Source organism: Sebastes umbrosus, chromosome 14, assembly GCF_015220745.1.
Source record: "Sebastes umbrosus isolate fSebUmb1 chromosome 14, fSebUmb1.pri, whole genome shotgun sequence".
Taxonomy (NCBI): Eukaryota; Metazoa; Chordata; class Actinopteri; order Perciformes; family Sebastidae; genus Sebastes; species Sebastes umbrosus.
Window position 1 is genome coordinate 5,265,936 of NC_051282.1, and position 17,716 is coordinate 5,283,651.

General features: G+C 42.9%; 1 protein-coding gene across 3 annotated transcripts in view; it reads right to left on the reverse strand.

Annotated features, from left to right (window-relative positions):
- nbr1b (NBR1 autophagy cargo receptor b) overlaps positions 1-17,716 on the reverse strand; it is a 31,491-nt gene that overhangs the window by 11,368 nt on the left and 2,407 nt on the right. For 2 of the 3 annotated variants that reach the window (XM_037791048.1, XM_037791046.1), the window contains exons 2-18: positions 15,549-15,611; positions 13,953-13,971; positions 13,815-13,837; positions 12,819-13,007; positions 10,418-10,495; positions 10,024-10,274; positions 9,090-9,215; positions 7,639-7,845; positions 6,421-6,580; positions 5,635-5,718; positions 5,275-5,460; positions 4,736-4,849; positions 3,751-3,826; positions 3,394-3,504; positions 1,885-2,061; positions 847-1,137; positions 263-473 (exon numbers count right to left, since the gene is read on the reverse strand). In XM_037791048.1, coding sequence (XP_037646976.1) covers positions 263-473; positions 847-1,137; positions 1,885-2,061; positions 3,394-3,504; positions 3,751-3,826; positions 4,736-4,849; positions 5,275-5,460; positions 5,635-5,718; positions 6,421-6,580; positions 7,639-7,845; positions 9,090-9,215; positions 10,024-10,274; positions 10,418-10,495; positions 12,819-13,007; positions 13,815-13,837; positions 13,953-13,971; positions 15,549-15,611 — 2,366 coding nt within the window. The remainder of the gene's footprint in view (positions 1-262; positions 474-846; positions 1,138-1,884; positions 2,062-3,393; positions 3,505-3,750; positions 3,827-4,735; positions 4,850-5,274; positions 5,461-5,634; positions 5,719-6,420; positions 6,581-7,638; positions 7,846-9,089; positions 9,216-10,023; positions 10,275-10,417; positions 10,496-12,818; positions 13,008-13,814; positions 13,838-13,952; positions 13,972-15,548; positions 15,612-17,716) is intronic. The other variant, XM_037791047.1, reaches the window with a different exon arrangement.

A 17,716-nucleotide genomic window follows, 5' to 3' on the forward strand; every position in this document is an offset into this window, starting at 1 on the left:
GAAATGGGGCAGGAAGCATCACCGCAGACCCTTCACACCCTGGACACAAATCTCTTACAACTTCTCCCCTCTGGGAGGCGCTACAGAACACTGTACGGCAAACCAAAAACAACCAACCTATATAACCGTTACTGGGATTCCTCCCACTCTGAGCGTGATGTAAAAACAGCAAAATAGCCGCCGTGTGAATATGGTGAATCGTCTAAAAACTGAAACCGCACGGCAACAGGTGCCGTTACCGCTGAGCAGACGAGTCACGTACCTGTACATGGACTCCCCCAGTGGCCGACTGGTGTCAAAGCAGTCGGGGAGGATGATGATGTAATCCTCTGAGGAGGTGGAAGAGGAGCGGCTCCTCGTCCCTTCTCTCTTCTCCTCTCCCTCTTTCTCCTTCAGCTCCTCCGGCCCCTTCTCTCTCTCCTTCGCCCTGGACTCCACACGGATATTATCCATGTGCGACTCCTCACCTTCGACTGTGTAGGGATCAACAAGACTGATAAGTTTCACAGACAATACCTTGCACATTTTACCACCAGCTTCTTCAGCTTCTCTCAGGGCGTAAAGGGAACTTAGTTTAGCGCAGGCGCGTGCTTCAACTGGAGACTGAAGAAGCAGCAGGAGACTCGATGTCTTAAGCTGAAGGTTTATTAAAGCTTGAATTCGTGGAGAGCTGAGATACAGCAATACACGTGAAATACAGAGGTTGTCACCTTGCATGGCAGCCTCTGCCATCAGTGTATAAATGTGTGTGTGAATGGGTGAATGCTGGCATGTGGCGTAAAGCGCTTTGACTGGTCGGAAGATTAGAAAAGGAGCTGTATAAATGCAAGTCCATTTACCATTTACCTGTGGTTGTGTGCTCCTGCAGTGGGGAGGACCCGTGCGGAGCGCGGAGTGGGGTCGGTGCTGAGCTGGGGCCGGGTCCCGGGTTCGGGGCCGCAGACAGGGGAGCGGGCAGGGAGTCTTTCAGCGGGTGAGGGAGGGAAGCCTTCAGCGTCGCTGGTGGTTTCAGGGGGTGTTTAGAGCTGCTGGGGCTGCTGTCTGGGCTCTCCTCTGTTTTCACTGTTTTACTCTTCACACAAGATGAGGAGGAGGAGGAGGAGGAGGAGGAAGAGCCCTGAGCAGCTGGACGCACCACTGAGGGCAAACAGGAAGTCCTCTGTTAGATACGGTTACTGTTATGTGAAATACTGATGGAGCTGAACACACAAATCACATAGAGATGTCACATACAGTAGTTTACACACAAGGGTTTTTCAACTTGGGAGAATATTTCATTATTTAACAAAGCCAAGGGCTACTTTCAAAGACGCATATCCTGGGCTAAATTGAGACCGGTGGCTTTGGCGAGAGCATAGACAGATGGATACAACGGCTTCAATTCCCCATCGGAAATGGCCGTCTAACGGCGAGGTAAAGCGGTGTAAATATTGTAAATATATCGTGCACTTAAAAGTATAATATGTAACTGTTGTCGGTTGCTGTTTGTAAACGCACAGCATTCAAAGTTCAACCCCCTCCTCAAGCAGCAATGAATGAAGAGAGGGAGCGGCGTTGGTGAGAACAAAGCAGTGAATCGGAGAAATGAAACGTTATTGCTGACGCCCAGATACACCCCAACACAGCAACATAAAACCAAAAGAGAAACTACAGCAACAAAACTTGTTGTTGATGTGTATTTGTTCCACGTTCCACAATTAAATATTACTTTACGGTCTCACAACGCTCGATGGATTTATTCACTTTTATTTTCTCCGCTCTTACTTTTATCAGAAATCCAGCAATCAAAGACTGGAATCAAATTTGAGGACAATGTAAAAAACCCCAGCAGTAATCAGTTTAAAAAGGGACAGCTCCAGACCTGTAACCCCCATGCTGACTGACCTTTACCCGTCCCTGGGCGGGACCCTCTCAGAGGGGCGTGGTCGGGGGCCTCCTCCAGGGTCATTGAGCGAATCACGGTCTCACAAACAAACTGAGTCCCGCTGATGTCATCCTCCCCTTCCTCCTGAGCCGGGATTCCACCCCCCTCTGCTCCAGATCCTGCCCCGTGAGGGACATCTGAGGACCAGCAACAGGTAAGACAAATGTTATGTCTGTTTTACAGACCGGGGATGTCATTCATCAGCGCCAATTTCTTCTTGCGGCATACATTTAGAGCCACTGCTGACCATGAGGACCATAAATCATCAGCGGTACACAGGTATAATCGCAGTTTGTCGCTGTATTCGAAACCACCTACTACATAGTACTGACAAATGGATCATCAAGGAGGGGAGACGGGAAATATAAAACATTGATCCACAACATTTACTCAAAATGCTTTTTCAGTTACAGCAACTAACAGTGGACTGATCTCCCTCCAGATGTTACAGAGTAATCTCAGCAGTTATCTCTCTGCCCCGTCAGAGGCTGCTCTTTCCCTCTCATCTTCCCTCGCCACTCTGCAGCCGGTCTGTGAGCGTCACTGGCCGGCTCTCGAGCGAGCTACGCCCGCGGGCGATTGTGGAGCTTTTTAACTCCAAAAAGGTAGATAAACACAGGCTCCTGTTAATTTTATAATGGACATTTATGTTGTGATATTTAAACAAACTATCCATCAACAAGGACATAAAAGCCTCTCGTCTACAGACCGGTCTCTAGAGAGCTCCAGTCAGCTCATAGCAGTCTGCGAGAGTGACCGCCCGGCTGGTGAGGCAGCGACCCCCAGCAGGCGCTGGCAGTTTTTTGTGGAGCTTTGAAACTCCAATAAACATTTGAGCGCATTTTTCGATTTGCCTTCAATTTACGAAAAAACTGCCAAAATTCTAAATCTACACGGATGATTTCTTGCCTCAAAAATTCTCTGAAGTGAATTTAATGATGAAATAGAATAAAAACCGGTGTATAAAACTCTGTGCAGTTTATCATTGTGCTTTACAATTCATTACAGGAGATAAATATCATCGCTGTGTACTATAGGCTGGTCCTCATTATCGCTTCTCTTCTCTAAATGTGTGTGATGATATTCATCTTCATTATTGAAGTCGATACAACAACTAACTCTACATTAAGGGTACTGGCCTTTCAAAAGGGAAGTGTTGTTGACCATATATGGCAAACTGGGGGCATTTCTGTTAAGTAAATGACTCTGTTTGTGCCCCAGCAGATAGATGTAGAATAAGCGAAATGTATCATCGTTCTTTACAGTAACTTGTGAGTATGTATGTTTAGTAAATACCAACTTTCATGCTCATACGGACTTGTTCTGTGCGTGCTTTGATAAATGAGGCCTCAGATCATCTTCACTCAGTTTACTTGCTCCATTTTGGATTTCCTTTCATTTACCAACCTATCAATAAAACTCCATCGAGAACCTTAAAAAGAATTTATTTGAATAGAAAACTCCTTTACCCATGATGCTGTTGATCGCTTCAGTCTCTTCCTGGATGAGACCCAAAGAGGGACTGCTCTTGTCCTGCAGGTGGCCCTCTTGAGGCAGAGGGGACATGCAGGGAGTCATGTCTGGATGGAGAAAAGACGTCAGAGTCACCGACCCATCACACTGCTACAGGTTTGTTGATTTGTAATTACAATAGCAGCTGCAACCAGAACAACTGTATATGTGTCAGTGGAGCATTTTGTTTTTCACTCTGCTACAATATCAGACGTCTGCATCGTCGATACAAAACAGTATCAGCTTTTGAACACAAGCTCTCAATGTTCCTTTACTGACCACCGACAACCGGAGACCACGAGAGCTCTTCTTACCAGCAGGGGTGTTGTTTGGGGCACTCTCCAACTCTTGGACGATGTTGATGTCCAACAGCTCGAAAGACAGAAGATCCTGAGAGATCAGCGACAACAGATAGCGAATTAAAATGCTTTTTTCAGCTGCATTATGGGAAATGTAGGAGGCAGTGTTTTAGAAGTTTGACCCATACTAGGGATTAAAAGTCAGCATATCTCAGCCTCTGCTGTTTCCATTTTGACCTCTTTTTTTTATCAGTCTCTTGTGAGTTTCCCAACATTATGAAAGTGCACATTATATCACTTAAGTACACCTTAAAGTCATTTATCAAGAAATAAAATAAGTTTTTATATACGGTATCAATATAGATTGTTTTGGTGTGAGTTGTCAAGTGTTGGAGATATCGACCGTAGAGATGTCTGTCTTCTCTCCAATATAATGGAACTAGATGGCACTTGGCTTGTGGTGCTCAAAGCGCCACAAAAATACATTTAAAAAACTCAACAGCAACGTCTCTTTCCAGAAATCATGACTCAGTTACTCAAGATAATCCACGAAGCTTGTTGCAAGCAGTTTCATGTAGGGACTATTTTCTTTCTACCAAACTGCCCCTGCCAACCGTATCACTGTGCAGACCGCGTGCATCTACTCGCGGACAAAAGGCTTGTGCTCGAGATCTAAACATTAATGGCCTATTCCTATGTTGAGCTGGAACTTTGGCTACGGCAAAGCCATCGGGAGCAATTTGGGGGTTCAGTATCTTGCCCAAGGACACTTTGACTGGAGGAGCCGGGGATCGAACTGCCGACCATCTGATTAGTGGACAACCTGCTCTACCTACAGAGCCACAGCTACCTCGTATTTAAGTAAATCTACTTCTCCCACCAATGTATGTGTGTGTTGAATATTCAGTAACCCACAAAACAATACATTTGATTTTCACAAGCCTAGAAAAACATGCTGGTGTATGATGTACTGCGGTGTATTGATAGCAGTTTATATCACCTGTGCAGTGAGCAGGTCCACAGAGGGGATGTAGTATTCTTCTTGGTCCACTGACATTAACGGCTGCTCCCTAGTCGCACAGGCTTTTCCATCCTTTGCCGCTGGGTTCTTACCCTGCAGACAACGTCAGACATTGATGTACACAGTACACCCAGATCTACAGTATGCCTCTATGTGTGAGTATTTATACATCAGCGTGTAGCCTATTTCTGTGTATTTATAGAAGGGTCTAGCTGCAGAGCTCCAGGTTCAGGCCCACCTCCTCCGTCAGACCCTTTCCGGTCCCGAGCTCGAGGAAGGAAGTGACATTTGAACTTGCGTATGCTAGACGATCGTCGGGATACGATAGCATGATAAAACATTACACTGTGCAATATAACACAGTGGAATGTAAACGTTATTTATTCATAAGGAAGCCCGATAAACACACGTGATTTTCCATCATGGATCCTGGAGCTCTGCAGCGAGACGCTATTGATTTATTCACACACTTATTCATATCCATGCATTCATTCATTTTTGACACCCATTTGTTCTACCTGCGGTGTGACACACGGTGACACCAGTATCCCATCAGCCATCATGGGCGCTGGGGCCTGAGGATCGACCACGATGCTGCACCAGACCCTGGGTCCAAACTGCTCTCCGGCGTGGGCCAAACGCCAGTGGGAGGTGTAGGAGCCCTCCACGGTGGGAGCACACAGCGCTACACTCACTATACCGACCTGGACACACAGGAAAGAAAGCAACATTTCAAGAAAGCAGTGATATATATATACCGCAATATGGTGCCGACCACATCCGTGTGATTGAGTGGTACAAAGAGAAAAACAAGAAGGATGGCAAGTTCAGGGGAACTTTTCCAAAGATAAGTGTAAATGAAAACTTCCTCCTCTCACCTGTCCTGGCTGGAGGAAGGGAACAGACACTTCTCTCCAACGGTCCCCGGAACCCACCGCCAGGTTTCCCCACATGAACTTCAGCTGCAGGAAGCAAAACAAGGCAAAACGAGATGAATGCATTTCCTGCAGAAAATGCGTGTGAATGCCGTAATTAATTGCAATGCATTGCTGAAAATACAGAAATCTTAAAGTGCAAATGTGGAATACACTTCTAGCGAGTAGTATTTGGGTGGAAAAAACATTTCAAATTCTGTCGTTAGACAAAGTATTCGGGTGGAATGAAACTTCAAATTCGTTAAGACAAGATAGTTTTTGGGTGGAATAAGCCTTTAAAATTATAAGTTGTTGGACAGAAAGTTGGATGGAATGCACTTCTTTTTTTAAACATTAAGTCCATCCCCAAAGACAGTTGGGGGCTTTTATTTTGAAAATCAAGCCTCAATCTTAGCTTTGTGTTAAGAAACAGTTACTCAATGGAGCTCGTATTTTGAACGGGGGGTTTAGGAGGTGGTCTGACATGGATAAGTAGTCAATGACGGGAAGCTAAAACTGGTGTAATATGCACTCTTCACAGCAGCCATTTGGACATGTCATTGCAGGGTAATCCCAGGTGTAATTGATAACATCAATTTTAGAAATATTCATTTTCCTCTAATGGCACGAGATTTTTCCTAATCCAACTGGCCCGTTTACATGAATTCCATGAAATTTGCTCCCAAGAGAGATAAACTCTTTTTTATTTAAATGACCCCCATGAGAAAAGAGTGGAATGGACAACAGTACCTTAGTATCGGCGCTCCAGGAGATTGTTCCAGTGTTCCTCATCTTCCAGTACTTGATAAACTTGGTTGCTGGACGAAGTCGGGTTCCATCGGGAAGGTTCTCGTCCAGAAATGCAGCCGTCATGGCCGGAACCACCAGGGGACAGGGACGCTTTGGACGCCTGGGCAAGAAATAAAGTCATTTTGTCCTGTATCAATCTTGAGTTGTTCTTTTAATGTGATGTTTTTTTACCAATGTTCAGACTAGCTGTGATCATTTCTTGCAGCATGTCCAGCAGATTAAAATGAATCTATATTTAAAGCGTGCACCTGGCATAACCTAAACCACTGGTTCCCAACCTGGGGGTCACGAGGCTTCTTCTTGATTTTAAAGGGTGTAAGACAACTTTTTTTAAATACAGCTGGCCTATGTTTTAGCATTTCATTTATTTCTGTGAAGAAAACTAAAAGTTTGGATTATCATTTAAGATATAAACTTAAAAAAATAGAAAATTATGCAGTTAAAACTACCAAAGAATTGATAGAACAATGGCCAAGTGTCAAAGAAAAGAAAACATTGAATTTGTCAAAAAAAAAAAAAAAGCCTATGAAGTAAGTATGATTGTTAAAAAAATACATTTGTATTAAAGGTTCCTAATAATAACCGGAAATCTCATCTTTGATGCAATATTAACAGGAAAAGGTTGGACGTTTTATACAAAACTTCATGTAGCTATTGCATTCACTATTTGGGTTAATTGTACAGTTAGTCAGTTGTTCTGTACAGTTATTGTTATGCATTGAATATAATATAAAATACTGATAAAATGTCACTTAGTCAGGGGTCGTCAGTTTACTCAATGATAGAAAAGGGGTCCATGAAGGAAAAAAATGAAAACAGTGGTTCCCAACTTGTTTTTTGTCAGTTGTACCCTCACAGCTGTCTGTCAGGTGAACTTAAGTAGGCCCCGCCACTTATTTCAAACATTTATCTATATTACTTTTCGCTGGTTATTTCAACTTTTTATCCATTATTTCTTTTAGCTATTTGACCATTTATCCGGTCCACGGCTGTCGCTGGCAGTGGAGGCATAAACAACCCCTGGTTTGGAATCACTGACCTACACCATTTAGTGAATATGTTTTTTTCATTCCCTGAGACCTGAGAAAAGGACTTTTTTCTCTAGTGTTGTACTACAACCAATCTACTTTGGACCATGTTTTTTTTTGAATAACCTACTCAGGGCTGTTGTGCTGGGTGGCTCGAGGCTGCAGAAGGACAGGGGAGGAGCTTCCATCTCGGTGGGAGGAGCTCCACTGGATGCCCCGTCTCTCCATTCTCAGCTGTTTCCGGATCTCTTTGACCTCGGCCTTCAGCAGGCGTTTCTCTGCTTTCAGCCGCTGCTTCTCCGCCTTTCGGAAACTGCGGTCGCCTCGCCTGTAGAATCTGAAAGGGGACACCAGGGTACCGTTATGACAACGACTCCCTCAAAACATCAAATCTGCCATCTGCTACAACCTCTATGCACCCAAGTGTCCCCCATAAAATCTGGGGCTGGGATCAATGCAAATAGCATCAACATATATTTGGTGAGTTCATCAAAGAACAAAATGAAACTGTTGCTGTTGGAAAACGTATGTTTGTGAGAGAGTTAAACCACCATGTACCGATCTGGTAGTAAGAAATGATTCTGTCTTTCACTGTTCACAAAGAACAACAGAGTGATGAGTCTGTCGGTCAATAAATGATCTAGAGTTCCCTGCCGGCCCATGTCAATCTCCAGACATGTATGTTGTAGCCAGAGCTGTCAAGCACTGACTGACAGCTAATATAAAATATTGATATTGTGTTAATAATACACACATGATAATGTAAATAATGTGTAAATAATCCAGCGCCTCTTAAAATCACACTTTTGCACAGTTATGGTTACAGACTCTCTCTCCACCTCATATTTTGAGTGTAATTCACAAAACGCACAATAAACAAAGTTTAAGATGAATTTGACTACATTATTATCCAATACCTCCTTATTGTTATCACCAGCGTTGGTTTGTTTGTTTGTCTGTTAGCAGGATTACTCCAAAAGTTTGCGATGGATTTGAATGAAATTTTTTGGAGGGGTGGAGTGTAACGCAATGAACAATGCGTTCGATTTTGGTAGTGATCCGGATCATGATCCGGATTCAGGATTTTCTTTAAGAATTCCGATCAGCCTGAGCATTAAGACCACATGCTCCCTACGTAGATATAAACGGCTCATTCTGAGATAACGAAAAGACAACGATTCTTATTATCAGGTAATTATACACTGAAGAAAACATCCTTATTAATATTATATTCCATTTCAGGTAATAGATCCCCCTAATTGTTACACACTGGTCCTTTAAGTAAAGGATATGAATGATTCCTCCACCACCATTTGTAATATAACGTTTCAAATGTTTTTTTTTAACACACCATCGTCAACACCAGGTTGTAAACCTAATTGCTAATATGTTAAATAAAAGGTCAGAATTGAATATGGTAATTATTTATGTATGTTAAAACTCTTCCCCACTGTGTCATAACAGATAATTCAAGGTCCGTTAAAAAGGTAAGCTGCCCTTGCTTTTGTAAAATATCAAAACACTCTCTGATACTAAAAAGTACAGTCTTAAAGTCACTTTCACAAGATTGCTGTATCATACCTGCTGTGATCTGGAGCAGGCGATCCGTGTTCTGGGATGGACAGAGGAGTCCTGGCTCTCACCAGGTTGTGACTGGGATCGTGAGAGAAACTGCAGGGCTCGCACAGAGTACAGGAGGTACACACACTAACCCAGAGACATAAAGAGAGAGGGTGATGAAAGACAGTGGAAGGTTGAAAATGAACAAAAGGAAGAGAGAGAGAAATGGCAGAATTCCAACTAAACAGAGGCAGCAGATATCTTATAAGAGTCCAGGGCACTGTCCACTGAGATAAGCAGAGGACTGTTGCCGAAACACATGAAAAGAGAAAGCAGAGTCTGCTGCAGTCAAACTGTTCAGGGAAACAGAAAGTGAATCCCCTTTTTAAGTTTCAGATATTAGGGAAAGAAAACCTTTCTGTGTCGTGTTGAACACTGTGTCTACAGCCGCCTCTTCTCTCTCTGCCTTTTCTTTTCATTCTCTAAAAAAGTAGTCCTGGAAACAGCATGTAGCCGCTCCAAGCGCTTAGTTGAAAGTCTTTGAACTGAACACAGGAAACGCTAGGATGAAGCGCTCCCCTTCTGCAAAAAAAAAGACACTATATGGACATACAGGAGCATATGCAGCAGATGCGATGTTCTGAGCTGCTATGTGTGGTATTTACTGATGAAAACACACGACTAGAAAGCATTTACTCTCTCCTGAACAGTTACAGAGGAGTGGTTCATTTTATAGAAGAGGAGATGAAAGCCAATGTCAAATAATAACTGTGGTGACCTGATATTTACAGTCACTTCTACTCTGTTGTATAAACCAAATGAAATAATTAGTGAATGGAAACAGTACTTCTGTTATAGAAGAGGACCTGAGAGAGAGCAGAGACTATGGCATGACACTGAATTAGTGCTGGAACTAATTTACTAATAACAAAGTGACTTGCAAGTTAGCTCATACCTGCACTGGTAGCCTCCTCCGGTGGTCTGCCCCCGGCAGGAGGAGCAGGGAGGCGTGGAGGAGGATGGAGCTCCAGGCAGAGTGGAGGAGGAAACCTCAGGGATCTGCTGGGCCTCCGTTCCTTCTACCGCTTCCCCTCTACCTACCCCACCTCCTGCTCCTCCTGCTCCCAGGGGCTTGTGAATGCAGCACTGTCCGGAGAACTCCCGGCAGATCTTCTCCACTGCTTCTCGAACCACCTGGTCCTTAAACTGGAGGGGTGTAAGGGGTGGGGGGGGAGGAGAGTGATCACTGATTTAGTGCTTCTGTTAAATTTGTTCGGAGCTTACTCATCAGTCCACGTGTCAGCTTGTGCTGAAAGACACTCATCACCTCCATCGGGTTGTTCTCTTACCTTCTCCATATAAGAGGTGAACCAGGCTGGAGGAGTCTTGTCTTCTTCTTTGGTCCCCTTCATGTCTTTCAGGATCACCTGATCAACAAAGGATATGATATCCATTAGTTAAAACATGCATATCAACATCTTTATTACCACTAGCAACCAGCTCTTATGGACTTTCCCCTCGGGGATCGATAAAATATGTCTTCTTCTTTTTCAATTTTCATTTCTATTGTTTCCTTCACAGACTTCCAAAAAGACCGTCCAATGTGTTTAACAGACAGAAATACAGACACAAATATATATTATATATATTTACACTGACAGACTGGGATATTAAATCCCAAATATGGTTTCTCTCTATCATGTTTTTTGCCACTGTGTTCTTGGCGCACACGCAATAAATTGCACACATCTGCAAAACGTTATGGGTGGATTCAGCTGTAATATAATTAGCGCAATATCTTTTGTGAATCGGACCTCGAGACGAGGCAGATACCGGTTGCGAGTGCTGCGCAATTCATGGTGTTATCAGTGGCCGCAATCCATTCTTTGCGAACTTGGTAAAACAGCGACGTCACACTCTCTCCCAGGAGTCGTCCCTTTTCCTCGATGAAAGTCAAAGAACCCGTTCAACCCCCCGAGACCCCGCAATCCTGACCAACTTCACTGTCTTTCAGAAGCTGTAGTAGGTTCACTTTAAGAGCTAGAATAAAGGTAGAAAAACCTAAGGAATCCACGGGTAACCGTGCTATGATAGCTTGTCGGTGAAGGAGGCTCAGTATTGCAAATTTTGGTGAGGAAAAACTGGCATGTAAATTCCTGACATGCACAGTTTATCCGTCTCCTTTTCTGTGCAGCTCATCAAGTCAGTAGTCATGAATATGCTGACCTCATTAAAGCAAGTGCCGGATCATTGCAGACCTCATCACATCGCAAATCACAACAACCCGGCCTGGTCGTTGCTGATCTCATCACATCGCAAATCATAACACACGGTTGGTATAATGGCATAACTTTCTTCCATGATGGGAGGTGAGGGGGGGGAGAATATCACAGCCGGCCTCCCTCTTACTCCAGATTTATGTCATCTATGTCATCTGCATAAAGCTCACATCTGGGGCCAGCATTGGAAACATAAATGCATCAAGCGTCAATCAGTCGCCCGCGTCTTCATGAAGAGCACTCCTCTTCAAGATTCATGTGAAAGCTTCACACGGTCAGTGCCACACACGTCATCATCTCGGCCTGTCACGTGACTAGCAGTGAGGGCTCTTACTCCTAAATGTGCCGCCTTGCTCAGATTCTCTATTCATATGCGTATAATTGGGGCTGGCACCACGTTGTTCATTGCCCCCTCTGATTTTATCCGTTTTCGGCATTCCATTCACGTCATCCTGATAATATTAATTCATTCAGATCACTGACAGCAATTTCAATATTTAATTGATATCATATTTGCCTCATTTCTCATTACCAGCTGCGATACTGTGTAGCTAGTGATGTTTTCACTTTGTGAGTCTGTGGTGTGTCATCATGGATAAAATGTGGTCCTGGAGACACCCAGCGGGAACTACCATGGAAGTGATTTGGAGTTTACCAGGTGTTTATATATTTGTCTGTCTGTGGACAGATTTTGTCAGCGTAATGAATATCAGCTCACCCTAACCCTCATCAGCATCCTCAGCCTCCTTAGCCTACCGGTCTCAGCAGAATCATCACAACAACCGGTGTCTGGACTTCAGGGGGGGGGATTTATCTTGCTTCCCCTCAGGGCAGACGCCCCTCGATTACAAATCTCAAGCGCCAAAGACTATCTGTCAAGACTTCATTATCACACGTGATCTTTTTCTTCATTCACTTGTCTGACTGCCTGATTGAAATATTAAAGGCAGGGTTGACGATGTTCTCCAGTATACACTATTTGTTATATTGGTTGAAATGGTCTTTACACCCCGACAGCGATCCATTACTGATGAGCTCTGAAAAAAGGACCGTAAAAGAGAAGTCATCTGTAGCTGCTGTAATCCTGTAAAAACATCTACCAATCACTGCCTCGCGGTCCGCTTGGAAAGAACCAATCAGATGCCTCCCTGCCTGTACCTCTACCCTTGGAGAATGGAAGAGAAAGCTCAGCCCTGCAGCAGCACTGCCGCGGTTACTTGTCATGAGGTAGCGTTGTTGAGTTGATGTCCTCTCTCCGCTCTGTGAAGTAGTTACGATGCGGCGGTGCTCGTGCATGTGTGTTTGGAGGCGTTGCCTTGGAAGGAGCCCCGAGGTGAGGCGTGGTAAAACAGTGGTAAAATGCATAATTTCCAAAGTTTGTCATAATTCTGACCAGTGGCAGCTGAAGTATCACGACTGATAAATAGAAAAAGAGAAGCCCAATATGAACTGTTGTGTGTCGGGGTCTTACCATGCCCTGTTCTGGGACTGCAGCCTGGACTTTGCGGCTGACCACCTGGGCCAGAGCGGGGCAGTGCTGTGGGGGTCTGAAGCCCCTCTTGGGCTCCGTTCCACTGCCCTTGGTGGTGGGGACCCTCGCCGGCTGGCCCCGAGTCTCGTACACATTCATGTGGAGTCGGTTCCCCTGCCTTGCTGCACTCTGGGAAACGAGTAAATGTGTTAGTGTCACCTGCTGCTATTCTTTTGGATCACTTCAGTGCAATTTCTCAACTAAGCTGTGTCTATTTCTTTTTGATAACAACAAAAATGCTTTGCTAGAGAGTTCCAGAACTTGAGGTTGGGGTTAGGGATAAGACAGTCTTGGTAGAGAGCGAGCTGACCCTGACGGCAAATCTCTCGATCGCGGATACAAGTGGCCAAAATAAATTTCCTCTGACATTCTGAAGGAGCTTGTAGAACCCACAGAAAGGACGAATAGAGCTGCTGCTCCTTCATGCTGATGGATGCCTCCCTGTGGAGGTCTTCCAGGTTCGTCCAACTGGGAAGAGACCCAACATGTATAGTATAATGCAGCAAGAGTATTAACATGTTTGGGGGGAAGGATTTAACTGTATATCTCATCTGGAAAATGAAAATGCTGGAGGAGGTTGCTAGAGAGGGTGCTAATTGGCATTGGAGATCTGCAGGGGCCTAAAACTGAAATTAAACCCAGCCCTTTTCCCTATCTTTAAAACCTAATCTCAACTGAACCAAACAGCCCAAACAGCCCAAACAGCCCATACCCAACCTGAAACCCCACACTTACCCGTCAGGTTTGTGTCAGGTAGTACTTTGAAAATGAATACATGAACCGTTTCACCTCTGTGAGATGTAGGTCATGCTTATGGCATCACGCCGTTACCACTGTCATGTTGTATACAGGTAATGTGGGCGGAGCTGTAGAGTACTTCTTTGTTTCCCATAAGCACATAAAAGTGAATAGCAATTGAACTTCAAATCGACTTACCTTCAATGCCTCCTCATAGTCCACTGGAATAAAAGCAGAGACGTTCGTTAACATGATGTTTATATGCAACCCATTTTAATCTCTTAAGATTCTTTTGGTTTTGTTTAGCAGACCGTGTCTGACTGTTTGTTTGCTTACCTTGGCTGTTAATGGACACCTGGAGGAAGAAGAAAAGAGAAGATTCTTTATGTAAATCTGTGAATGTTTGTTATTGGTTTGGTGGTGATACAGTTCCAGGAATTAAAGGGGCACAATTTATGAATATGAAAAAAATAAGAAAAAAAAGAAGGCTACAACTCAGCACGTGAAAACAGTTGTATCATGTTTTCTTTAGCTATGGATGGAGCTTTGTCAAGCCTAAGAAAATACCCTAATGATGTCATTGTGGTGTCAAGCCTGGGTTTGTAGACTACAAAATATTTAACAGACGGTAAATTGAGGGTGTGGCGTTTGAAACAGGTAGGCGTTCAACAGGCTGGGAGGATTTAAAGAGTTGCATTAGGGGAAATGTAGGATCCAGCATTATCCTGGTCTCTGTTGCAACAATTCTGACAAATTGTTTTTAATCTGTCTCTTACAAGTCCCCCAACTTGATGGATGTGCAATATTAAATTACCCCTTAAAATGACAAGTACTGTAAAGGATGGCAGCTAGGGCTGTGCAATGAATCAAAAAGTAACAAAAAACAACATTATGACGCTCTAACCAACCTTATTTTAGCCATATTGATGTGTTCGACAGATTCATTACTTCATACAGGCAGCAGAGTTCAGAGTTTTGTAAACCAGCATCTGATTATAGTGACAAAGGTTAACCCTTGAAGCTAGCTATAGAGCTTCAGCCCAGGAGCTGAAGGAGGGCTGTATATTATTGGCAAGAATTTGGCGATACGATGCGTATCACGATACAGGGGTAATGATTCAATATATTGCGACATATTGTGATACTGTAAGCAAGGCGATACAGTGCGATTTTTTTTTAAAATCTAATTTTAGGAAAACTGTCATAGTGTAAACATAACAGAAACATACCGTTTTAGAATAGGCAAGAATAACATATTTGTACTGCATGCAAGGAACTGCATGTTTTTAAGCCCCAAAACTGCATGAGATTAGCATAAAGTGGGCATGTCTAAAAGGGGAGACTCGTGGGTACCCATACAACCCATTTTCATTCACATATCTTGAGGTCAGAGGTCAAAGGACTCTTTGAAAATGGACATGGCAGTTTTCTTCGCCAAAACTTAGACTAACTTTGGAGCGTTATTTAGCCTCCTTAATTTTTTTTTCATAAGATGCCAGTACCCTCCCTCTAGCTTTAAAACTGAGGCCGCTACAATCTCCAAAAGATCACATTTTTAATTAAGAAGTTAATTAAAAATCAATACAGTGTGTTCTTACACCCCAACGCACCAGTCTATTACAAAAGCATACTAAAATAAACTTAAAATGATGTCACTCTATATACCCTAACATCCAGTTGAAGTTGAAGAAATAACCAAATAATATTAATTATTTTGACTGTCACAACATATGTGCCATACAGAAGATTTTGGTTAGATTTTTCCTATTTAAATGTTCTTACCTACTGAACATGTAAAATAAATATTATTCTGTCAGCATCCATGGTTTTCTTGTTCAGTATAAAGTATTAATAAATTAAGAGATCAGCTGTGACTGATATTGTTTATTAATCATTATCAGGTTAAATGTGACAACAAACAGAGTCTCTCACCTCTTCGTTCTCCTCGTCGAAATAGGTCAGTTGAAGACTGCACAGGCCAAACGAACGCTTCACCTGCACACCGAACACACACACAAAGATCTGATAAGGACAGAGGATGATGGCTGGGAGAGAGACAGAGAAAGTGCTGAGGCATAAGTGGACAATTAAAGTGGTCACAATTTCAGACCTGACTCAGACTGAGATGATGATGCTAAACCTGCATGGCAGATGATGCTGTATCTATCTGTCTCCACTCCCATCTTGCAGCATCTAGAGGCGCCTGCCGCCTTCACTCGGGTACTGTTCATATGGACTATAGCTCAGCTTTCAATACAATGATCCCTGCAAGGCTTTACAACAAACCTTTACAGCTAGTTTTTCAACCACTCTGTATGTTTCTGGGTCTTGGACATCTTACTGGGTAGCACACAGGTTGTCAAAATCAACAATAGAAGTTGCATTATTATATATTTTTTGTTAAATACTGCACTGCCTTGTATTATTCGTTGTTTACTTGTTTATATCCATAATTCATTTATCCTTAATTTCCTTACAAGAAAAACTTTGAGGAATGCCGGTAACCAAACACGGTTTTAACGACAAATTCAAACGGTAATACTAATCGCTCTATACTACAATCTCATACTCCCTGAATGAGAAAATAACTCCATTATTATCAAAGATTAGATTTCTACAACCCACGAGAAAAAAACTGATGGACAGAGATGCATGGACAGATTTGGCCGTGTACTCCCCACCATGTGCAGCACATACGCATCCAGCGGAAAGGATTGAACATTTTAAAAGGACTCCTCACACCTTGCAAACACTCTATTCAGCCTTTTACCTAAAGGTAAAAGACTATGCAGTATTAAAGGTCCCATATCGTGCTCATTTTCAGGTTTATACTTGTATTTTGTGTTTCTACTAGAACATGTTAACATGCTGTAATGTTAAAAAAAAACAACTTTATTTTCCTCATAATGTCGCCTGAATATACCTGTATTTACCCTCTGTCTGAAACACTCCGTTTTAGTGCATTTCAATGGAATTGCAACGGAATTGCGTTGCTAGGCAACAGCTTAGATCCATGTTTACTTCCTGTCAGCTGATGTTATTTACATACACTGCAACAGGAAATAAATTGGGACACATTTAGCATGTTTATGTTTAAAACATTGTAATGATCTATATATTGTATATTTGTGACATCACAAATGGACAGACTTCCTTACGGCTTATTTCAAACGCACAATTTCTAAATACGGGCCGTGTGTATTTCTCCGTATATTAAGCGTTTTGATAGTTTAACAGTATTTATAAAGCACTTAAACCTGCTTTATAATATAAAAGATATGAAAATCTCACTTTTTACAATATGGAACCTTTAAGACTAAAACATCTCGCTTCTACAATAGCACTTATCCCAAAGCACTCCGCATCCTAAATGCTTCACTGGCTGTATAAACAAGCACTTTAACTTGTCCCTTTAAGGCCATGAGCCATCCGGTTGCACGTTTGTATTTACTATATACTGTAGTTACTGTATTGTTATTGTGGAATTATGTTTTTGTTGTGTGTGTTATGTGATAATATGTTTTTGTTGTTTAGCGCTCCAAAACAAATTCCTAATCAACTGCGGTCGAAGTGGCAATAAATGATTGAATCTCGTAAACCACACCCACTTGCATCCCTCTCATTAGTAAAACAACAACTCATAGTGAAGTCTGACATCTGTGACTCAGCAGCACTCAGACAAATGAACTCTCCCAGGCTGCTATGGCCGTGAGAGATGGACCATAAAGGTGCAGGGCTCCCAGCCCATATTTCACCTTCTTTCTCGACACTGGCCGTTTACAATGCCACTGATTCAAAACCGGGTCTTCTGGTCTTTTGTCTTCACAGTTTTCAGTGTCTCCTCCAGGCTCATTCTAGCTCATTGGTGCACTATTAGCCCCTTTCACACTGTATTAACATGGAGTCAATAACACAGGTCTCCACCTGCTTTGGAGAAGTGTTCCTGGAAATAAATTGGGGCTCTACTCTGGAGGTGACACTAGAAGAGATGTGAGTTGCAGGTACTTTCAGGGCAGGGGTGGACTGGCCATTGGGAAGCTCTTAGAATTTTTTTGTTACAGAGATATTTATTGAGTTTTAACAAGTTTAAATGTACAACC